Source organism: Dasypus novemcinctus, chromosome 6 (assembly GCF_030445035.2).
Source record: "Dasypus novemcinctus isolate mDasNov1 chromosome 6, mDasNov1.1.hap2, whole genome shotgun sequence".
Taxonomy (NCBI): Eukaryota; Metazoa; Chordata; class Mammalia; order Cingulata; family Dasypodidae; genus Dasypus; species Dasypus novemcinctus.
Genome location: NC_080678.1, coordinates 10,369,347 through 10,393,753, shown reverse-complemented (window position 1 = coordinate 10,393,753; position 24,407 = coordinate 10,369,347). Strand labels below are relative to the sequence as shown.

The following is a 24,407-nucleotide window of genomic DNA, read 5'->3' as shown; positions in this document are numbered from 1 at the left end:
GCCTGCTGAGAGCAGCCTCTGTCTGGCTCTGCTGCGGGGCTGGGACTGCCGCCCTCCCTGCACCCTGGGAAGGGTGGTGGGCGCCAGCCGCTCCCCTCAGCTCCTGCAGGCCGGGCAGGGAGCAGGGCCCCGCGGGGGTAGGCAGCAGGGACGGCAGGGGCTCCTCATGAGGTGGTGAGAGCCTGGCATTTTGTTCTGCACACACGCCGCATCGAGGGGGTGCAGCTCTGAACCTTGCACTTGAACCCCTTTTAAATAGAAGCTGACGTTTGGTGTGCACCTGCAGGCGGCTACCTGCAGCTGGTGGCCTTCAGGTGTGTGGTCCCACATCCGACCACGAGGTACGGCCCTGGCTTTTGTTCCCCCGTTTTACAGAGGAGACCCCGAGCCCCACAGAGCCTGTCTGGGGGCTCAGAGCCGGGGTTTGGGGCCCAACTGTCTTTGGCCTGGGAAATCTGAGGAATACCCCTCCAGGGCTGCAGAGGGTGGCCCGAGGCCCCGAGAGCCAGGCCATCTTGAATGTGCCTTAGAAACAGGGCTCTGCAGTGGGGCAGCGGAGCTGTGGGTGCCTGGGGGTGGGACTCTGTTCCCTGGGGGGAGCTCCTGATTGAAGGATGGGTGTGGGGGGCCCCCAAGAACCAGCACCACTTGCATCACATCCCAGGCACCTCCCTCAGATGGTGTGCCCGGCTCTGCCCTCGTCTGTGAATGGTTTGTGCCCCCCAGGGTGTGGGGGTTCTGGTCAGAGCAGGTGAAGTGCTGGGTTCCTGAAGGCCCCTCCATGGGCTGGATGGATTGCTCTTCCTGGGAGCCAAGGCAGGCGGGAAAATCCCTCATTGCGGAAAGGACTGTAGGGAGGGCTCCCTCCAGCCTGTGCCCAAATTGTTTCATTAGCACCCCATGCGCATTCCGCTTTAGGGGTTTTCTCAGAGTGCCTTTTTCTTTTTAATCTTCAGTTTTATTTTTTATCAAAGCATAATAATGTAACACTATAGAGGAAGAAATTTAACCATCTACAAAGAAGCCAAATGTTTCCTTGGCGATAAGGAGTCTTCCAAGTCCTCCAGAAGCATCTGGCTCTCCTGCCCCCTCTGCTCCCAGGGCCCGGGCCGAGGGGCGCTGGCTGGCTCCCTGGGAGGTGCTGCCTGCTTTGCCAGGGGCACCTTTCCCAAAGCACGGCACTTCTAATCAAGGCTTAAATTGCACTGGTGGAAGACACAGGCAGAACATGATTCAGCATCAAACTGCAAATAAATAACCCACATGTCCATCAAGAGAAAACCAGATGAACACAGCGTGACAGATTGATACAATGTACACTCTTCAGCAATAAAAAGGCACAAACGGCTGACGCTCACAAGGACATGGGTGAATCTCAGAAACATTAAGTTGAGCGGAAGAAGCCAGACAGAAAAGAGTACATATCATTCCGTCTGTATGAAGTCCAGTAACTGACAAAACTCATCTCTGGTGATGGACGTGAGATGGTGGGGGTGGGATGAGGAGAGTTGTCTGGAAAGGTGCCTGAGAGTACTTTGGAAATCTAATTTTTGGTATGCACAGTGAATACAATTGTCGAAACTCATTTGAATGCGTACTGATTTGTGTATTCTACTACATACACTGGAAATCTGTATAAGTGTATATGTACATCTGTGTCTATATAGGTATATATTCTCATTTGTTATATGGCCTGCTCCATTAAACTTTTTAAAAATCTAAAAAAAATTTTATTTTGAGATATTAGATACCCCTCTCTTCATGCAATACCATGAAATATTATTTCTTGTATCTGGCTGTTTTCAACCCTTAGGGCTTGTTGGGGCTTGAGGAGCCAGCCCTGTGGAGGGCAGAATGAGAGGGAAGTAGGAGCTTATGGAGATCACGGGGGTTCTGTTTTTGGGACCTTGGTAGAGTGTTTCCCACATCTGTCCAGATTCTTGATCGTGGGATCATGAAGATGTGTTTGACTTACAAGGCAGGAGGATGGGGAGTATGTAGATGATGGAGGGAGCTTCGTGGCTAGCTCAGAAAAAGCATAAGTTGCTTTCTGCAAGAGGTTAGTGCACCAGAGCACATACCAGGGGAAACGGGCAGCTTCTTCCTGAGTTTAGTGCCTGGGAAGCTCTAAGGCGCTGACTTCCTTTCTCAAGCTGGTACTGCTCTGCTCCTTGCTCCTCTAGAGAAGAAGCACCTGTGGCATTCATGGAAAGGGTGACCACTGGCTGGGAATCTTCTTCTACCAGGCAAAACCGGGATCCAAACCCTGTGGTGACAGGCTCCTTCGTTTCCGCCCTGGAGTTGAGCGAGGGTGGATGCTGTTTGCTGATGAGAATGTCTGCAGCTGTCCTGGACAGGGCCGTTGGCACCATTTGCCCAAGTAAACCCACACTTTATTTCCGGGCGCAGAGGTTGGACCTTCAGGACAAGCCTACCTGGCGAGGCAGTGTCAGAAAGGAGGTGTTGGAAGTTGTCAAGGCTAGTCAAGATCCTGGTGTGGTCATCAGATTTTTTTGTTTTGTTTTTTGTGGTAACATATTTATAACATAAAATTTGCCATTGTAACCAGTTTTAGTGGGATTGATTACTTTTGCGATGTTGTGCCATCATCTGTTACCAAAACTTTTCCATCATCCCAAACAGAAACTCTGTACCCAGTAAACAGTAACAGCCCATTCCCCTCATGCCTCAGTCCCTGTTAAACTCTAATCTACTTCTAGCTCTATGAATTAGCTTATTCTAGTATTTCATATCAGTAGAATCATAGAAAATTTGCCCTCTTGTGCCTGGATTATTTCACTCAGCGCAGTGTCTTCAAGGTTCCCCCATATTTTAGCTTGTATCAGAACCTCATTCTTTTCGATGGCTGAATAACGTTCTATTGTATGCGTATACCACATTTCATTTATCTATTCATTTGTTGGTGGACATTTGGGCTGTTTCCAGCTTTCGACTATTGTGAATTATGCTGCTCTGAATATTGGTGTACAAATATCAGAGTCCCTGCTTTCAGTTCTTTGGGGGTGTATATGTATATGTAAGAGTGGAATTGCTGGGGCATCTGGTAATTCTGTGTTTAACTTTTTAAGGAATTACCAAACCATTTTTCAGAGTGGCTGCACCATTTTACTTTCCCATGAACAATATGTAAGTGATCCTTTATCTCTGTATTCTCACCAACACTTGGTAGTTTCCTTTTTTTCCCAATAATTGCCATCCTAGTGGGTATCTTCCTGTGATTTTGTTTTGCATTTCCCTAATGACTAGTGGTGTTGAACATCTTTTCACATGTTTATTGGCCATTTGTATATCTTCTTTGGAGACATGTCTGTTCAAGTCCTTTGCTCATTTTAAAGTTGGGTTGTTGTCTTTGTGTTGTTGAGTAATGGGAGTTCTTTTATATTCTGGATATGAAATCCTTACTAGATACATGATTTCCAAATATTTTCTTCCATTCTGTAGGTTATCTTATCTTCTCATTTCCTCAATAATGTCCTTTGATGCTCAATAATTTTTAATTTTGATCAAGTCCAATTTAATTTATCTAGTTTTCTTTTGTTGATAGTCCCAGTCACCATTTTTTTTTTTTTTTTTTTTTTTTAGGAGGTACCAAGGATTGATCCTGGAACCTTGAACTTGGGAAACAGGAGCTCAATCCCTGAGCTATACCTGCTCCCCCTGGTCATCAGTTTTTAATGTGTAATATAATACAATTAAACAAACCTGCAGTACTTTCTAAAAGATTTAGGATTCAGGTTATAGTTTTGCAACCCTGACTTCAGATATTGATTTATTAAATGACTCACTCTGTCAACATTTCGTCACTCTGGGTGCCAGGCACTGTGAGGCTTGGATGCAGATATGGAAAAGATGCCAGGCAGGTGTGCAAGTGCCGGGGAGCAGAGAGGTCGAGGGAGAATTAACGTGGTAGGCGTGTCCAGCAGCCACTGAGTGATGGCGTTCCATCAGGGCTGAGCTGGCGACACTGGGCACACACAGACGGGCGTGCTTAACTCTTGTGGGGTGCAGGAGGCAGGGCAGGTGTTCATCCTCAGGTGCTGCCCTAGAGGACCACAGCAGGGGAGAGGGGAAGAAAGGACATCCAGACACAAGCCTGTTGGACCAAGCCCTGAGCGGGGAGAGCATGGATGGTGATGGGTCAGTGTGCAGGTGCTTGCTTTTACATAGTGCCAGAGGCTTCCTCCAGGGTAACTCCTGGCTTTATTGGTGGTTTTCGTATATATATATATATTTATATCTCCATATATATACATTTACATACTTATATATTGTCCTAATTTCCCACCTGCTAAAACAAATACCATAGAAGGGGTTAACTTAAACAGTGGGAATTTATTGGCTCAAAATTGAGGCATCAGCAAGGCCATGCTTTCTCTCCAAAGACTGGCATTCCGGGACTGGCTGGTTGGCAATCTTTGGGGTTCCTTGGCTTTTCTGTCACATTGCAGTGTACATGTTGATGTCTTTTCCTTTCTCCAGGTTCCATTGACTTCCTGCTCCTTCCCTTGGCTTCATTCTCTGTGGTTGAGTTTCATTCTGCTTAAAAGGACTCTAGTCACGATAGTTCTATAGTGGAATACTAGTAAGTCCACTCTAATCACTACTTTATTCCTCCATCCTGTGGACACTGGGTTGGTGATGTCTGTTCCACTTCTATATCGAGAGGGGCCTTAGATCCCACATGGTTTATGGATGCGATTCTCCTGCCTGGAGTTGTAGACACTCTCACTTCCCTGGTGTGGTGGTTGACCATCTGGAGAAAGTGGCCAAGGTAGTTGCTGAGGGCAGGGAGAGGGAAGAAGAGTTGTGATGTGGGGGCGTTTTCAGGACTTGGAGTTGTCCTGAATGATATTGCAGGGACAGATGCTGGACATTATATATCCTGCCATAACCCACTGAATGTACTGGGGGAGAGTGTAAGCTACAATGTGAACTATAATCTATGCGGTGCAGCAGTGCTCCAAATTGTATTCACCAAATGTAATGAATGGGCCACAATGATGAAAGAGGTTGTTGATGTGTGGGAGGAGTGAGGGAGTGAGTGGGAAGTGGAGTATGTGGGAACCTGTTTCATTTTTTAATGTAACATTTTTTGTGATTTATGTATCTTAAAAAAAGACAATTTATTATTAAAAAACAAAAACAAACAAAAAAGGACTTTAGTAATCCAGATGAAAGAAAGCCTAATCTGAAGTAACATCTTCCAGAGATCCTGTTTACAATGAGTCCACACCTACCAGGCCATGTCCAAGTGTCCAAACTGGTGTACACAATTCAGTCCACCACACACACACACACACACACACACACACACACGCAGAGTCTTTCGCATTAAGAAAAACAAATTGACCTTCTGCAATGTCCCCTTTGTCCTCCCTTTCTCTAGTCTTCACCATTAATTTAAAGTTAATGATTCGATGCAGTTAAGAAAGAAGAAATCATTTGATTTCTTTTGCTGAAACTCCAAGAAGAGGAGCACTTCGGGGGGGGAGGGGGGCATGATGATGTAGTCTTATCATTTAAATGCAGTTTTTCTACCCCTCCTCTTCCCCATGTGTGGCAGTGCTGTGGCCTGGCCAGCCTCTGCCCCAGGTGAGGTCTCTGACCGGGTGCTGTGTTGTGCCTGTGGCTCCTAAGGTAGAGCCTTGGGCGGGCTGGTGTGGGGGGAGGCAGGAGTGCAAGTCCTGGCCAGGTTTGCAGGAGAAAAAGTAAGACTGCCTTCAGCTGATACTTCCAGAGAGGCGCTGGTTATCCCCACGGCCTCGTCGAGAGTCTCACTGGGACCTGTCCCCGGTTGTGGGGTGCACTGGGGCTCGTGTCCCCTGTGGCCAGCTCTGCAGGGCCATCTGCAGGGAGCCACTGTGGGCTAGCCAGTGGGGCAGGCAGGGGCGGGCTGTTCCTCCCACCTGAGTGACTAAGTGCAGGGCTGTTTTGCTGGTGCATGTTTTCCCAAATTGCAATAACCTTTCTTCCTCCAAGAAGGATGATTAGAGAGATTAAATCTGATTCCCCTATCTCGTCACTACACCTCTTTGCAACTGAGCAAAATTAAATGCAAAAATAGATAATTTTCAGGTCAGCTAAGTTTTTTCTTATTTATGGGTGGATTTGCAAAGGCCATCAATAATGGGGCCAATGGTTTGCTATCCTTGGAGTGACTTTTCGAAAGACAAAAATGTAGAAAAATGGTATCTTCTTTAGCCCATCATGGAAAAGTGAGAAATGCGTGGCGTGATAAAGCCAAAGCTGGTCCAAAACCTCGTGTACTTCCTAAGAAAGCGGCGTGTCTTGGGCACTGTGACCTTTTGGACTAGATAGATATAAGATAGCTGGTGACTAATCACAGATAAAGCTTCCAGTGCTATTTTATACTGAAGAAAGATACTAAAATATCTTTGAATTGTGTCTGTCACTTCAATTAGAATATGTGAAAAGGCTCTTCTATATATTTCTTTTCACACTCTTATCTTCACCATCCCTCCCACCTGTTTCCATCCAAAAGGCAAAAAGAAATATTGAATAACAAATGACAGCCCCTTTATCTTACTATGCCCCGGCTCCGTTTCTTTAATTATTTAGATGAGTTCCTTGATTCAAATAACCAAACATTGCATAAAATATTGCTGTGGGGAACTTTATTGGCAGAAAAACAGTTTCTGTGTTCCTAAGAAAGATATGAACCAAAACAGAGTAACCTTAGTGACTTTGAAAGTGGTATACTTTTTGGAAATGTCGGCTGTTCTGTCCAGCACACTTGCAGGTCCAAGTTGGGTGTTCTTTGACCTTCAATGCACCTGCCCTTGCTTCCCCTTTCGTCTCCTGCCTTTTGAACTTGATCCATTAAACTAGGTAAGGGAAGCTTACCTGAATCCCCTGAGAATTTGTACATGGAGTCCTGGTTGCTTCACAGCTCACTAACAGGAGATGCTAAATTCCATGAGGAACTTTCCTCTTTTTGTTTTTAAACTTTAGCAGGCTTTTCTTTTATTCACTGCATCTTAAAAAGTATTAGAAACAAAACTTTCAGTAGCACTGTTAGATTCAGGCTCTACGAGTCTTCTTCTACCCTTTCTCTTTCCTATTTTCCTTCTTTTCTTCCCTCCTTTCGTTCTTTCTTCCCTCCCTCCCTCCTTCTTTCCTTTCCAACTTTCATCCATCCATCCATTGGTCCATCCTGGTCCAACAGGTCCAACAGGCTTTGTGGTCCTGTTGTGTGCCAGCTGCTTGGGTTTTGTTTTTGAAGGGTTCACAGTCAAGTGGAGGAGACAGAGGGAGGAAATTGTTTTGATGCACTGATAGCAGCAGTGCTTTGGGAGCGACTAACTCTGCCTGCTTTGTCTGAACCCAGGGGTCAATCTCTGACCCCTGTGGCTGCCAGTCTCTGTTTGAAGGTAGCCTTTAGGAAACTCTGGCCCCCAGCTCCTATATGGGATGAGGGCTGGGGACTGGCCTCTGCCCAGCTCAAGCTCAAGGGTTGTATATAAGGTCCTGTTCTTCCTGCCTGGCCTTTCCTGAACGTGCAAACTGTAGAGCCCGCTGAGAAAGGGCTGTTCCTTAGGTCTGCTCCTGGGCCTGCATCTGACCCAGCTCATCTCTCCAGCGCTGGGGCCACGCTGAGCGCATGTTGCGGTATAGTCTAGGCCAAAATGTGTAATTGCCTTGGTCCCTTTGATCTGCGGTTTCCCTGGCCCTCTGAGGCTGCATGTCGTGAACGTCTTTTCCAGCTGAAGGTGAGACAAAGGGAACTAGATCACAGACAGAGCCATTGGTTTTCATAAATGGACTTTTTCAGTGAATTAACTTTTAAATCGTTCCTGGAAATCATAAAGCCATGTTTCAGAGGAACTGTGTGTGGCATAGAGAAAACCACTCCGAGGTGAGCAGATCTTGAGACGTAAAGAGGGGTCAAGTACACGTCTTCGCCATGGCGAGGCTTCGAACCTTAGATGCCAAGGAGCTGGGGAAGCTAACGCTGGGCCTCTTATTGATTGAATAGGCCTCTGCCTCCTGCATCTTTTTGCAGAAGACAAGATCGTTTTGAAGGGGAACAAGTGATAACAGTTTTGCTTTGCAGACCTCACAAGAAGTGCAAGGCGTGGTGTTAGCTGCTGTGGGAAATGCAAAGTTAAAGGAACGTTTCTCTCCCTCCAGGAGTTTGTGGGGTGGTGGGAGGGACAGGTGTCTGATAAGCAACTCTGCAAGGTGCTGTGATGGCACAGAGCTTGTAGGAGAGTTGGTGAGCAAGCAGTGGATTCAGTGTGCCTGTACCTGGGGGTGGGAGGAGAAAGTTAGAATTCACTAAGGATAATGTGAAAAAGGTGCGGAATGAAAGGCTGGACTTGTAGACAGGTGGGGTTTTCAGAAGTGGAGAGCGGAAGAGCATTCCCAGGGGCTGGGGAGGGAAAGCAGCTGTTTGAGGGCCCAGGAGGGGGTGAGTGGGGTAAGCCGAGCTTGGAAAGGTGGGCTGGAGTCAGACCCCAGGTAGCTGGCTGGGACTCCGTAAACCGTGGGAGATCAAACAGTGCAGTGCTTTGGAGTAAGATTTCAGGAAGGTAAACACTGATGGTGGGGAGAAGGGAAGAGGGTTTATTCCAGGGAACCAGCTGTCTTGGGGAGAGGTGGCGGAGGCTTGGGACAGGTAGCGGGAGGCGGCGGAACAGCCTGGAAAGGAAGTGTCAGCTCACGGGGCCACCTTGAGCACGTCACAACCCCTTGGTAGGGCTGCGTTTTTAAAAAATTCCTTATGATTTAAAACTTTAATTTTGATTAATTTTTATTTAGTATTTAAATATGTGGTTTATGTTACTATCTTCAATATAAAAAAATTCCTTATAAATAAATAGCAGCTGAACAATCCTTTCAAAATCCAAGCAAAGGACCTGAACAGGCATTTCACAAAAGAGGTAATACAAATGAGCAATGATAATTTAAAATATTCAACCAGAGTAGTCATTTTAAAATGCGAGTTTAAACACCATAATACCATTTTTGCCTATCAAAATGGTTTTTTCCTTGTCTTGTTTTTTAATTATTATTATTATTTTTTTAAAGATTTATTTATTTAATCCCTCCCCCTCCCCCCGTTGTCTGTTCTCTGTGTCTATTTGCTGCATCTTGTTTCTTTGTCCTCTTCTGTTGTCATCAGCCGCATGGGAATTGTGGACGGCGCCATTCCTGGGCAGGCTGCACTTTCTTCCGTGCTGGGCGGCTCTCCTTACGGGCGCACTCCTTGCGTGTGGGGCTCCCCTATGCGGGGACACCCCTGCGTGGCACGGCACTCCTTGCGCACATCAGCACTGCGCATGGCCAGCTCCACACGGGTTAAGGAGGCCCGGGGTTTGAACCGCGGACCTCCCATGTGGTAGACGGACGCCCTAACCACTGGGCCAAGTCTATTTCCCTGTTTTTAAATTATTGTCTTTGTTATTATTAGAGCAGATATAAGTTTACAGAAGCATCCTGCAGGAAGTACAGGCTTTCCATGTTCCACCTCTCACACACACAATTTTCCTTATTATTAACATTTTTTCATTAGTGTGATATCTTTGTTATAATTCATAAAAGAATATTACTTTTATGCTATTAACTTCAGTGCACTGTTGTGTGTGGTAACTTATATACGACCTAAAATTTCCTTTTTCCCCCACCATTTCAAATATACAATTCAGTGGTATTAATTACATATGCAAAGTTGTGCCTACGTCTCCGTCACCAAAACTTTTCTGTCACCCCAACCAGACACCCTTATCAGTTAAAGAGTGACGCTCTGCTCCCCTCCCCGCCTGGCCTTGGTCACCTGTTCTAGTTTCTTCATAACTGTGTGCACCCTGCTCGTTTCAGGTCGGTGAGCTCATCCAGGGTACGTAGGGCTCTGTTTGTCATCTGTTAAGTGGACGGACGGGCTGTAGTGTTTTCTCTAATGTGAGAGGAGTCGGATAAGTTTTTCGTTTTCCCCTGAATGGGAGTTAGAGCTCACCAGATGCTTTTTCCATGCCTGATGAGATGGTCACCTGATTTTTATCCTTTTTTCCCTGTTCATATGGTGAATTGCACTGATAGGTTTTCCGAAGGTAAACCTCACCTTGGTTTCTGGAATTACTGTATCCCAGTCTGGGTTCTTTTGTGTAAGGTGAGAAGCCCATTCGCGTGATGTTTTAGACGTGGGTGGGCCTGGGGAGCGCACGGTGAATGCTCAGCCCAGTTGCCTTGTCAGGGCGCTCAGGCTGGGCCTTTGAGTTGTGGGGGAACCTTTCCAAGGAGAACCTGAAGCCCAAGAGGACTTGACCAGCTCCTGCTGAGGCTGACGATGACCTGTGGTCGCCTGGCCCTTCCTCCAGGCTGGCCTCAGGCCCTGGGCGGCCTCTTCACAGCTGCTTGGATATGGGCAGACCTGTGAGCTGCTGGAATCCCCGACTGGAAAAATGGGAAAAAATCTGTATCCACATCTTGGGGTTATTGTGAAACTTAAATTAGTCTGACCACATGAAACTCTCAGCACATTGCCTGGCCCAGGGAAGCTGCTCGGTAAATGCCAGCGGATGGTATTATATCAGCAGCGGCAGCACCAGTTTTATCGATATTGGCAAGGAAGGGCCTGGAAGCCCTGCTCTGAGACGTATGGGCTAGTGCCCTTTCTGTGGATTTTTGAAGCAGCCTTTACTTAGGGTGATCGGGAGATGGAGCAGAGGCGATGGCTCTGCCTTTTCGGGTCCCTGATGCCCAGAAACGAAGCGAGGCACGGCTACACGGTCATGCTTTATTTGGGGAAAAGGTCTGTGTACTTACTCACACTGGGCTGCTGTCTCCTCCTCCAGGAAAAATTACCATCTGGGGAAAGAGCTGCTGTGCTTGGTTCATCTCCCCATCTTTTCACATTTCCTTTTCCACACTAACAGCGTGGCAGGTTTTACACCGCACTCTCTAGTGCAGGATGGAGAAGTGCTACGACTCTGCATTTGTATCCCGTGACGCCACACCGTGGCCAGGCTCCTGATAAAGGCAAATGGATTTGAGTCCATCGGCTAGAGCGAAGCCGTGCTTCACTTTCCCAAGATGTGAATGGACATGTAGGGCTGTTCCCAGACTTTAACAGATCAGAGGCACAAAGGAGAAGAACTGGAGGAAGAGCTAAAAGGCGGCAGTCCTTGTGGTCGTGTCCAGGAAAGACATTTTTAAACCCAGATGTCATCTCACATCATCATCCTTCAAAAGAAGGCACTTCTGCTTTCACTCATCCCTGCCCCCACCCTCCAAAAAGGGGGCACTTTAACAGGCCACACACCAGAATCAGGAATAGCCTTTTCAATTGAGCACTTTTGGGGTTATTTGAAAAACTCTCTGCCTTGCCCTCCTTTTTCTCATATCACTCAAGACCTGGGGAGCTGCAGCCCTGGGCTCGTCTGGGTTCAGATGCCTGCAAAGGAGAACCGCTGCTCCAGCTGCCTTAAAGAGGAATTAAGTGGCCCATAAAATGCCACTTTTAAATAGTTTTGCATACCTCCTTATCTTCGATTCCTACTGCTGCTGTAACGGATAGCCCGAGCTCTGTGCCTTAAAACAACGCAGGTTTATGGCATTAAAGTTCTGGAGGTCAGAAGGCCTAAAATCGAGGTGCCGGCAGGGCGGCATTCCTCCTGGAGGCTCTAGGAGAGAGTCTGTTTTCTTGCCTTTTCCCGCGTCCGTGGCTCGTGGCCTCTTCCAGCATCTCTTCAGCCTCAGGTCTGCCCAGTGTATCTCCTCCTGTCTTACTCTGACCCTCTCTCATCTCTCTTGTGAGCACCTCAGACCTGCTCAGATGACCAGGATAATCCCCCCATGTCAAGATGCTTTATTTACCCACCTCTGCCGAGTCCCTTTTGCCATGTGAGGGGTTATGTTGTAGGTTCCAGGGATGAGGACGAGGCACCTTTGGGGCCATTGCGCTAACGCCCCCCTCCCTTTCCTGCCACACTCCTCTTCTTACACTCTTAGATTGCTTGGTCTTTTACTAGGCCTTTAAATAAGCGAATATGTAGGCAGTCAGAGCAAAAAGGACAGAGGACTGGGGCTAGGGCAGTCGTGGTGCTGGCTCAGCCGTGTGGTCGGGCCTCGTGTGCAGCGCCTCTGTAGCTCCTTTCCTCCGTTTATAAAAAGATGCGTCTCTAAGGCTCGTTTCACAGTTATGTTTGAAGTTCTGGTGTCCATGTTCAGGGTTTTCACCACTGCTTTTCATCATGTGTACTGCAGTGGCAGGAAGTGGGGAGCTGCTGAGGAAGGAACTGTGTGCCTGAATGTATTTATATTTGATGTGGTCATTGTCTTTTATTATTGTTGTTTTTAAAGATTTATTTATTTATCCCCTCCTTTGTTGGTCGCTGTCTGCTCTCAGTGTTCATTCACTGTGTGCTCTCTGTGTCTGCTCATGTTCTATTTAGGAGGTACCGGGAACCGAACCGGGGACCTCCCGTGTGGGAGAGAGGCGCTCAATCACCTGGGCCACCTCAGCTCCCTGATTTGTCGGCTCTCGCATTATCTTTCCTCTTTGTGTCTCTTTTTTGTTGCGTCATCTTGTTGCATAAGCTCGCCGCTCCAGCTCGCCTTTTCCAGGAGGCTGCTGGGACTGAATCAGGGACCTCCCATGTGGTAGGGGGAAGCCTGATTGCTTGAGCCACATCCGCCTCCCTTATTATTATTTTTGATGTTTATTTTTCTCCGTGTCTATGACACAATTGGCATGCCGGCAGGGATGCTGTTAAGAGTTGTGTTAAATGCATTTATGGTTCCTAAAGGCTGAGGAAAACGGTTATGTGGAATGGGGCTGCTTTGCCATATGCTCTGTGGTTCCTTGACTTGATGTAGCCATTTCTTGTTAAAGAGACACTATAAAATGCTAAATAAACTTAATGACTGCTAAAACCTTTTATTTCAGTTGAGGACATTTACATTTTATACACTTTTGTGAAAGTATAGGAAAATACCTGAGAAAATGGAACTTTCCTGTACACACACACATATGTATCGGTTGATATTTTGGAAGTGCTGTGAACATGTGCTTGCTTTGGCCTTTTTTTTTTGAGGTACCGGGGGCAGGGATCGAACCTGGGACCATGTATGGCCGAAGCCAGTCCTCAACTACCGAGCCACATCGGCTCCCCAGTTTTGACCTTTGAAAAAGTATCTTGGTAGCAGTAGGAGCCTTTATAGCCATAAGAACACAAAACCCTCAATCGCAACAGGAACCCGGATGTTCATTAAGCGCCAGTGTGGCGCACCCATGGCTGCAAGCCCAGGGGACCTTGTTTTCTTTCGAGCCCTCCAATCCTATGAGGTGGGCGTCGAGATCCCCGTTTTACAGATAGGGCCCCTGAAGTGAGAGAGGGAGGGTCGTTGGTGGGACGTGACCATCTTCCGGCAGGGGGGAGACCCCAACAGTTTTCTCCACAGACCATGGCCGTGAGGCCCCGGGGGCTGCGTCGACCGGAGGTCGCTCCCGCGACGGGGCTTATCGGGCCCTCCCTCCTGTGGCTGCTGCGTGCGTGCGAGAGCTCCTAGCACCCGCACATCTGCAGCGGGACCAGCCCGTCCCACACGAGCCGCCGAGGGCCACGTCTGGGTGGTGCCGGACCTTGGGGGGGCAGCCGGAAGAGGAAGCGCGTGCTCGGGCCTGGCTTTCTGGCCAAGGTGGCGTCCGGCGGTCAGTCTTGGAGAGGGCGATCAGCTGGGCAGTGGGGCTTGGGACGGGGAGGTGAGCGGGTCCAGATGGCCAAGGGCCCACTCTGCTAGCCCGAGGTGCTTGCACACGATGTCGTGAAGAATTTGGGAGATGACGCTGCTGCTTACCGGCAGCCTCGCCAAGGGCGTACGGGACGGAGGTGTGGGAATCCGACTGCTGATTTTGAAGATGCCTTGCGTTGAGTCGTGTATCCTTTTCAGTGGAGGTAGAATCCACGGGAGGGACAGCACCTTTTTATTTTTCTTTCCGGTCTTGACATCTGTCTTTATCCAGCCAATGGTGGAGCAAGATGTTTTCTGAATTTAACGGTGTAACTTTTTTCGGTGCTTATCTGGAAGGAATTCATCTCTGTTGCAGAAAAGTCCTGGCCTACGTCATGATAAATATTCAGGATTGGAAACATTTCTTGGGTGTCTTTGTCAATTTTAAGGGCTCCTTGTTGATTTTGACATAATCTTTGCTTACTTGCACTGTAATATAGTTCATCGACTTAATATCGACATTGGTTATATAATAATTTTTTACTCCTTTGGTTTCCAAATAATATTTAGTTCAGGTGTAATTGATTCAGAGTTAGGAAAAAGCTGCTGAAAAAAAAATCTATTAATGGAAATAAAAGATAATATATGAAGTGGCAATTAAAATGCTGTTGATGACTTCCTTAGTTTTCTTCTTAATATAAAATTTCACTTAACATTTTCTGGTGTTAGGAGTGGTTATGAATTTCTCCTACCTTTGGTAATGACATTTTATATTTGTCTGTGAAAGGGAAGGTGACATTTGTGGATATTGGGGGATGATCAAGGCAAACACTAATATTAAAAACAAACAAACAATATTAAAAACAAGCAGTCACATCCATCTCTGTTAATAGCTTTCTCCCCCTTTTTCTTCTTGCCAGCTTTTTATAACTACGAAGCCAGGGGAGCGGATGAACTTTCTTTACAGATCGGTGACACCGTGCACATCTTGGAGACCTATGAAGGTGGGTATGTCATTTGGTTGTTTATTTTTCGAGTTTGGGCAGTTGGAATACTGTTTAGCAACCAACAGGTGAAACATTTCCCCATGAGGAAAGCATGTGCAAGTGTGTTCCTTTCTCATAGGTTTAGTTTTCTTGTGTGATCGATGCCATTTCAGAGAAGGGCAATCATGAGACTTTTATTTAAGTAACACTTTCCTAAGATGAATTTAAAACTGAAAAATTCTATTTTCACCTCTAAAGTTTTTTCTTGAAAGCATTGTTTTCATTTAAAAAACTCATTGGCTCCTGTTTTTGCAAGTGTATGCAAAGCTTATCTGTTAAAAGATAAAATGCATTTAAGATATTTAAAATTTCAGTTCTTAGTTTTGATGTGTTTATTGTGAATTGGTTGAGATTTTTTTATTCTGTCATTTAGATTTGTCAACAGCATGCCTCAGAGGCATCAAAAATGGTCCATCAGTCCCTCCTTTCCTTTTTTTTCCCATCTGTGACCGCTCTTTCCTTGGTTGTGAATGAAGATTGTCAGAGTTGTGTGGGAGGTGGTCCACTGAAACAGTCATTATAATCCAGTAACTATGCTGTTGATGCTGGTTTTCCAGACACTTGGTTTTCATGTTGAATGTTTTGCAGATTATCTGAATGGGTCATCTTCCGTTTTCTGCTACAGTTATTGTGTGAGAGAAGGGAAAGAATGAGAGTCGTGCTGTTAAATAAAAGTTCCCTGGATCTGGAAGTTACGAAAGATTGGATTTTAGTGTTGGTGATTTTATTTCCTGCTTGCAGGGCTGATTCCCAAAGAAGTGGTTAAGAATAACGAATTCAACAGCAAGTTTGCTTCTAGACAGGAGTTAGCCAAATCCTTCCAGGCGGAGTGGGGGAGGAAATTGCAGCCATCCCCTTGCATGGCAGTTGACGCAGTGAACTTCAGACTTGGTTTTTGCCATCCACTTTGCGCAAGAGTGAACTGGGGCTACGTTTCTGAACCCCAGTCAAGCTACGGCTGGCTCCTATGTCTCTCTGCCATCTCTGAGAAGCACGAACCTATTAAAATGCCAACGTCCACAGCCCTTCTTTCCCCAGCTGAGTCACGCTGACTTAGGGTTCCATTGCATTCGTACTTTTTACCCTAAACAGGTTCTATCCGGGGGAAAAAATCAGCTTCTGTGGCACATGCCTGAAAGCAGATGTAGCACTGCAGAAACCCACCCGGTCCTTAAGTGAATGAGTAGTTGTGGTGGGAACCTTCTGCTCATCTGCAATTTTAACAGCTGCCAGTTGGATTTCTTTATTGACTCGCAGTGCATATTGCCAATCGCAGAGAGGAAACAGAGCAATTAAGTAGAGGTTAAAGATCAAACATCTCATCTCAGACCCTTTTCTGACCTGCTGGGAAATGCTCTTACATCTTTTTTATTTTTGCCCCTGGTCAGTTGAAGACGAAGTCCCCCTTAATAAGCCCTGGGCAGTGACGTCATTCCAGAGTCATCAGTTCCCATGGTGCCTGGGTAGCTCAGACCTGACACTTCTTGTTCTTTGCTTCAGAAGGAAAAGGTACTCTTTAACCAACAGAATTCTTAGCAAGTCAGCAATCCTCTTCTAAAAAGAATTCATGGCAGGCTTTGGACTTTTTGGTGGCATCATGTTAAAGGGGGACTTCTGTGAACATTTATTTTCTAGCCTAGTCAATCTTCCTGTTTCTGATGAAAATAATTCCCGTCTCTGAACCCCCTTCTTTGGCAACTAACATTTTGGTTCTAATCGGGATCTGAGCAGAGAAATGCATTTAAGAGTCGAAGTTCTGACTTTAGGGGAATCTGGTGACTTTACTATCATTAAATGCAAATGGAATAATATACTTGCATCTGCTATTTCTCCCTTTTTAAATGTTATGGATTGTTTTAGAGTTTGGCATTTTCTTACACACACAAACACACGCACATACCCCCGTTTCCTCTAAGAAAATTTATTTGTTGGTCAAATTTTTTTTTAAAAGATTTATTTATTAATTTTTCTCCCCTCTCCCCTCCCCCCCTGCCCTGGTTATCTGTTCTCTGTGTCTGTTTGCTGCGTCGTCGTCTTTATCCGCTTCTGTTGTTGTCAGCGGCACGGGAATCTGTGTTTCTTTTTGTTCTGTCATCTTGTTGATGTCAGCTGTCCCTGTGGGTGGCGCCATTCTTATGCAGGCTGCACTTTCTTTCGCGCTGGGTGGCTCTCCTTACCGGGCACACTCCTTGTGCGTGGGGCTCCCCTACGCGGGGGACACCCCTGCGTGGCGCGGCACTCCTTGCGCGCATCAGCACTGCGCATGGGCCAGCTCCACACGGGTCAAGGAGGCCCGGGGTTTGAACCGTAGACCTTCCATGTGGTAGACGGATGCCCTAACCACTGGGCCAAGTCCTATTCCTGTTGGTCAAATTTAATTCTCCTTTTCTGTGTGATCCTTTTCAGGAAGTTACGGGGCTTTCTCCAGAGTATATAATTTCTGGCTGATCAATCCCTATTTTCAGGTTCGGAGAACAAATTTATCTTCAAGTTATGCTTGGTTTGTCTCTCACAGGCTCACGAATGCTTGGCACATACAACCCAGAAAAGGGGTGGAGGTGGGAGGATATTTGAGGAGCCATTCATGGCAAATCCCTGCCTTTTAGTAGGTGTCCAGGGTCAGCCAGTCAGGAGAGGTGGCCCAGGTCACAAATGATTAAGTGACACGCCTGTCCGCTGGTGTGCCAATCCTGCCATCTGCTCACCTCCATAGAGGTTTCCAGAGGTTGGATGCTGACCCAAGGGAATTGTAGGCATTGCCCAAAGATTAGGACATTATTCTTTTGATTAAACCACAACATTGGAGCTTAATCTACCCAAATTTCAGAAAGCACTCATACTATGTTTTCCTAATTCTTTTTCCCTGCCACCCACGTCTGCTTTGCTCTCGGTTGAAGGTCTTCCTAGAGCCACGTCGCTGAGGCGCTCATCCGGGCCCGAGCACTTCAGCCCAGCCTCCAGCCCCCCGGGCAGCCCTCTGCGCCCCACATCCCAGGTGAAAGTGGCCACCTGGCCCCAGCCCTCTGTGGGAGCATTTCAGCTACTGCGGCTTCTTCCCACAAAGGATGGAATTGCTACCGGGACCTCCATCCTCCCGGACAGCCATCCACTCGGCTGGCTCTGCCGCCAAGTTGCTTACAAAATGTCGCACAGCGACATCTGCCGATTCTCCTCCGGGGTGCCCCGGGTGCATTTTGGTGCTTTCCAGAGGACACGAGCTGATCAGATCTGGCCTTTAGTCTCATACATGGAAAGGGGTAAATGTCCCTGTTTTCTGTGTGTGCTTGTGCTCAGAGCTGAATCGAGCAGGTCCCACTTTCCCACTTGGCCCCTTCCTCACGCGTGATCTGGCCCTGCCCCGGTGCTGATGCTTCCTCAGATACATTGTCAAGGCACCTGTGCATCTGCCGTCCCGCCTGGTGTGGCCCCCTCGGCCATCTGGCTCAGGCCAAGTCATCCTCGAAGACTCCATCTGAGACATGCCCTGGCCAGAACTTCTTCCCCGCGCCCCGCCTCCTCTGCCCCTCTTACTGCCCTTGTCCTTCAGTGTGCCTTCCCTGCCTCTGCTGGGAGTGCTGTATGGTGCACATTGGTTTTACCTGCATTTTCTGCCCTGGACTGTGCACTCTCCAGGTCCACAGACCTTGCCTCTCCCATACTTGCCTGTCCCGTAGGTGGGTGCTTGATGTCGTGGTGGACTGCATGGAGCCCTGCTGTGGAGAGGGCAGTCAGCTTGCTGATTCCACCCGCCGTGGACCTACCTATGTCCCATACAGTGGCCAAGTCCTCATTCTGGAACACTCCTTGCTTCCTGTTACCTCCTTCGTGAAACCTTCGTGGAGAGCCCTGTTGTGCCAAAGGCTTGTAGTTTGATCCCTGCTGGTTTTTGATTTGGGTAGCATCTGCAACTCCAGTACCTGGTTGTTCTCTGGGAATTTACCCCGCTTGCACTTCGGGAGAGCTCTCTGGAATTCTCCAGCAGGTCCTTTTGCTCCCATGAGTGGAGGTGGAATTTTTCCTGCGGTTTTTATTTACTTTACGGAAGCTAGATGACTTCAGGCTGTTGGAGATAAGAGGAGAGCATATGTTCTCATGCGTTGGTGGCGTCGCTGGGAAACTGGTCACTGACTGTGGACCCTTGGCCTTTGCAGGGCCGAGCTTGTGTCCTCAGCCCGATGGGAGTGCTGAGCCTGTGTCAGATGTGTCCCTCATCTAAGGGACTCCTCCATTTGGCTCTTAGTTTGCGTGAACTGTTCTAGCATCTCTCCTTAGCTCTTCGATTTCTTTCGGTCACCACGTGGAGGGAATGGGAAACTTGAGTCCGGTCCAAACCTGAGGGTGTAGGTGGCCCAACTTCTTGGCCCTGTTACTTCCTGTTGACAGCCGAGGCTTTGTGAGATCGTAGCTGCTCCAGGGCAAAGCTCCTCCTTATTGAAGAGGGAGGAAATTAGGTCTCAATAGGTTTTCTGTTATGGGGCAGCTCTGGATGATCTGAGGATGCTGGTATGTGCACTTGGCAGTGACCCTGATCCAGATCAGGCAGAGGGAGAGATAGGACAATGCACAAACAAGGAATCCACTTAGGGACACTTTGTCGGAATGGACAGGCCCTCTTTTTGCAGCTGTGCTTCATAACGTCACGTTGCCTGGCCTCAAGGCTGGCTGTGGGAGCATCTAGGGGTGAAGGAGCTGTACCCTTTTGAAATGCTTTCTACGAAACCCCATGTTATATCTCCAGAGTATTAGGATTGTCGAATTCTGGTGACAAAATGCCTTCATTGGTTATGCAAAACAGTGAGTTCTGCATCATATGAAGATATTGTTAGGAACCTGTTATGTCTCATTGCGCTAACCGTTTCAACTTTGTGTTTCTTTAGGATGGTATAGAGGCTACACCTTAAGGAAAAAATCTAAGAAGGTAAGTCCTTTTTATTAAAAACAATGTGTTTCCCTTCATAAATCAAACTGAGAGGAAATCAATTCTATCTCATTTGTGTCTAAGAGTTTTATATCTTTCTCTCTCAACTTAAAATGCATATGACTTGAAATGTGGAACTACCTCGAATTGTTTTCTTGTGAATAATATGTAGGCAGAAATTGCAGCTTTGTTTCCGCGTGCGCATTGCTGGGGTGTGATATTGTGCTGGCTGCTGCCATGAGAGGTGAAGCCTTCACTTCTTGTGGTAGAACGGCGCATCCTGTGTTGGCACTGGGCGCATTGGAGAATGGTCCGAGGGTAGGACTTAAGAGAAAAATACTGCTCATGATTTTCAGTTTTTTAGTATCCTTTATGATGCATTCACAAATTTGCAAAGCTCACGCAAACTTCTTTCCCTTTTGCTTATAACTATTTTTAAACCACACAAGGCGGTTGCAAAAGAAAGCGCTTCTGCTTTTCCGGGGCAGTCTGCGCATGTGGTTGTTTGATTTCCGAAACAAAGGCATGTAATTGCACCTCTGGTCCCTGCGGCGGATGCTCCCGTGCACCGTTCTGTTGTGGCTTTTCCATTCTTAGCTTCACAGAGCCTAATTACGGCTCTTCGTTTCGTTCTCCAGCGTCAGAGAAGGGCCGTCCATTCTAAGCTGTGCTTCGGCTGTCCACGCTAACTTACACATTGTGATATCTAATTATGCCTGACAGATGGTTCATTTTACTTCTGTTTCTTAAATTACCACTCATTATCTCCTTATTAGGCCTGGACTCGGGATTGTGGTCCTGAGCCTGGAACGGAGGCTGCCGGAGTCCAGTGGCCCCGGCTCGGGGGCCTTTCTCTGCTGCTTTCCCCAGCGGCCCTGCGGCCGGGGACCGGGCAGATCAGGGCCGTGTGACAGTGGTGGCTCTGTCCGTCCTCCAGTTGACTGGGCACCTGGGGACGGGTCGGGGAGCATGGCCGTGGCAGCCGCCCTCTGCAGTGCTGGAGAGCAGGTGTGCCGTGCGGAGTAGCAGCCTTCCGCCTCCACCCCACCAGGCTCCACTGCCTGAACTGGGCTGTCTCTGTGCATCCAGGGGTCTGGAGCTCTGGGGTTTGGACCAGGTAGAGTCCATCTGGGTTGATGGTGAAGTCAGTCTCTCTAAGGGAAGTTCTGTTTTCACCGTGATTCCACCCCCCTCCAGAGGAAACCCTCACTTTCATCCGTGCAAGCCCCAGTTGAAGTCTTCAGTGATAAAGAGATTAGAATCACGAGCCATCGCCCCACTCACTCCCACCCCATCCCTACAAGTGCAAACCCGCAGCTTCACTTGCTGGGTGTACCCCCGGCAAGCCGTTCACGTCCCTGTGAGGCCTGTCGGGGCATTGGGATTCGGTTCTGCCTTTCCCAGTTGGGGAGTCCCCCCCACCCCACTGCCTCCCGAAGCCTCACTCCTGCCTGCTCCGCGTCAGGGGCCCCGCACCTCGCAAGTCATCGACACACTGGTGTGGGCTGGAGGGTCGTTATTTCTTCCCTCCAAGGGCCTCACTGGCAGCTGAGGAACCTGAAGCCTTACAGGGATTGTGATTTTGCCAAGGGCCGGCAGGCTGGGCCCCCAGGAGCCCCGACTCTGGGCGTCCCGTAGCGTCCTCTGGAGACGCGTCTGCCGAGGTGCAGGTGGGCTGGGCTGGTCCCGAGTGGCCCCGTCCGGGGAGGTGCTGGCCCAGCCCCAGGCTCTCCAGCCCAGCCCCTCACCGCCCTTCCTCTGGCTCCTGGGCCTCGGGAGCAGGCTTACGGAGGCTGGCGGGCTTGCCGCCCGTTGATGGGGACGTCGGGTGGGCTTGGCTGGCGGCCTCCTTCCCCTCTTTCCCAGCACGCATCTCCTGGTATCTTGGAGAGATGCCCACCAGATGTGCACCCCGAGACCGCCCTGGGATTTTGAGGTGCCTCGGATAACCAGGGCCCGAATGAATGGGCCCAGCGCTCAGTCCCTTCCCTCCTCTTGTTCCCGGCCTCTGCCTTCTGCTCCGCTCCTTCCTGCTCTGGGATAACTCTTCTTTATTTGACGTTTGCTCACTTTTCTTTAGGCAGGTGGCACGTCAGTCATTCCCCAGCGATGCCTCCTGGACTCGGTTGGCCCTCTGCCGGGCCTGGCCATTCCTAAGAAGGCTGGGTGCCTATTTTTTTAATTTAAATTTTTTTTCCTTGCTTTATTTTTTCCCATCTAACCCACTCCCCACCCCCCACCCCCATCATGTCATTTCTGTAAATTATATATTTTTGAAGATATGTACATCACATAAAAAATGTTACGTTGAAAAATATTAGAGGTTACCATATACCCCCCACCCCCCGCAGACTGGGTACTTTTGATGTCCGCATCTCTGACCTTTGAGGCTGGGTGCCAGGGAAGTCCGGGCCAGAAGCCCCGTTCCCAGGTCTGATGTGAGTCAGGTGCCTGGAGCTGTGAGGGCCACTTGGTGGGCTTCAGCTGAGGGCATAGAGCGAAGCGCTTTGTGTTGTGCTCCCCGAGACCCCCCACGCTGTCACCCTCCTGCCTGCCTCAGGTGCTTGCCTCTGCTTCCTTCCCAGAAGGAGATGCTTTTCTGGTTCTGGAAGCTGTACCAAAACTTGATAAAGGGCCTGCTTTGCTTCCCAGCCTGTGCTTGATACTGCTGCCTCCTGACACTGTCTCCCTCGGGCAGTGTCTCTCATGGGTTCAGGTGTTCCGGCGTCACTTTGGAAATGCACAGCCCCGTGTGTAAAGGTCAGCATGCATTTTGTGTCCCCCACCCACTAGTTGTGTGAATTGGGCAAAATCCAGCCGCCTTCCTGTACTTCATCGGAGAGCCCTGGGTTTGGAGCTTTTTGAGGAAATCCCCATGGAGTCTAAGTAGTCAATGCAATGGGATGACTTAAGCCAACTTTCAATGACAGTTTTATCACATATTCTGCAAGGGGGAAGCTGTCAGAGAGCATCGCTGGAAATTGCAGTTTAGGTTTCAGGTGGCTGTTGCTCTGCCCTTGTCAAGGTCAACGGTGAACAGAAGGTGAGACTGCGTGTCAGTGTTTTCAGAGAGGTTGCCTCTGTTTTCTTCTAAGGCGTAGGCAGCTTTTTGGAACACACGCAGACTGCACTGCCAACTTTTATGCTTGTTTGTCTTTCCTCTGCTAAGTCACAGACAAGACTTAGCACGAGACTGGCAGAAAGAATGGGGATTAGCCACCCCTGCTCCACCTGTTTGGGGGCCTTTGTTTGATTTCCAGTCTGTATTTGAGTTGATAATAAAAACTATTGTCTTTTTTCTCCCCAAGGGCATTTTTCCTGCTTCCTATATTCATCTTAAAGAAGCAATAGTTGAAGGAAAAGGGTGAGTCCGATCTTGAAGTCTAAAGGAAGAAATGTAATTCTTCTCTTGGCCCTCACTGCGCTGTGTGCAGGGGAGCGTTAGGGTCAAGGCCACGGGTCTGAGGGGTGTGCTGGAGCCTTTGATCCTTAGGCCCGCCCCACTGCCGTCCTCCTGCTCCAGGCTGATGCCCGTTTTGGAGAGCACGAGCCTTCGGTGCCTCCTTGGTCATCCACTTATCAGGCAGACGTTCCCCAGGCCCCAAGCTTTGAATCTATTTTCTGGAGGACTTTGTAACCTGCGACACAAATGGAGTTTAGGATGGAGCAACAGTTGGCAAATTGGGATGTGTGTGAAGTTACATTTTGTCTAATTGTGATGTATGTTTCCTAGAGGTCATAAAACTGATGTATAAGACCATTAAAAGGACATTTGTAAAATGGGAACCCATTAGGCAGGAATGGCAAATGAATAACCAGGTGTGAACCTGGAAGAAGGAACATTAAAATGTTTTCCTTTTTGTCTTTGCTACATCTTCACACTCAGTTAAATATGTAAATTATAAAATTACTAATCATATGATTACTGCATAATGACATCTCTTTGGCTGATTGCAAAATTGCCTTTCCAAGCACTGTACTTTTAACATACGAAAGGACTAGTTCGGGTTCTGTAGTTCCATGATGCATAATTATAATGAGGAAAAATAATTTAGAGACATCAATAGTGATGACCTGCAATGTGGCAATTTTTATCCTGAGAAAATGCTGTGTATGCAGAATACAGTATGCATTTAATGTATTTTATGTCTGTCTGTATTAGAAGCCTTATGATTAATTTAAAAATACTTTGTATACGAAAGAATACCTGTAAAATGTATGTGAATTTTGAGGCATAATAGTAAAGTGAACAGAACATTATTTTGATCCCCAGTAAATAAAGAGAACCACACCCAGAAAGACTGAGTCTTCCAGCCTAAGATGCCCCACTGGGCGCAGGTGGGTGGAGCAGTGGTGAAATGGGCAGTTTCCCTGCTGGTGCTTTAGGGTACCTGGAGACTGTTCTTCATGCTCATTGCCTGGCTCAAAATGTCTCCCTCTGACATTCTCACCCAAAGCTGGTTGTCTTGGCCCTCCCTCCTTTCCGTGAAACTCCTGCCTGCAGACTTGGTGGGTGCTCTCCCCTCTTCCCCTTTTCCTCTCCACCTCCATGTACCTGTGGAGCTGCACCTTCTCTCTTTTTTCCTGCTCCTTCCTCTTTCCCCATGTGGCCACTCTTCCATGACAGCCGCCTGCCTCCTTGCTCCCCTTGTCCCTCTCTCTTGCAGGGTCTCTGTCTTTCTTGCAGGGTCTTCATCACAGGGTCTCTCTTACAAGACCTGTTTCTTGCA

At 48.1% G+C, this 24,407-nt stretch overlaps 1 protein-coding gene across 2 annotated transcripts in view; it reads left to right on the top strand.

The window, feature by feature from the left end:
* DOCK1 (dedicator of cytokinesis 1) overlaps positions 1 to 24,407 on the top strand; it is a 522,200-nt gene that overhangs the window by 41,999 nt on the left and 455,794 nt on the right. For both annotated transcript variants that reach the window (XM_058298144.1, XM_058298143.1), the window contains exons 2-4: positions 14,634 to 14,717; positions 19,637 to 19,677; positions 22,986 to 23,041. In XM_058298144.1, coding sequence (XP_058154127.1) covers positions 14,634 to 14,717; positions 19,637 to 19,677; positions 22,986 to 23,041 — 181 coding nt within the window. The remainder of the gene's footprint in view (positions 1 to 14,633; positions 14,718 to 19,636; positions 19,678 to 22,985; positions 23,042 to 24,407) is intronic.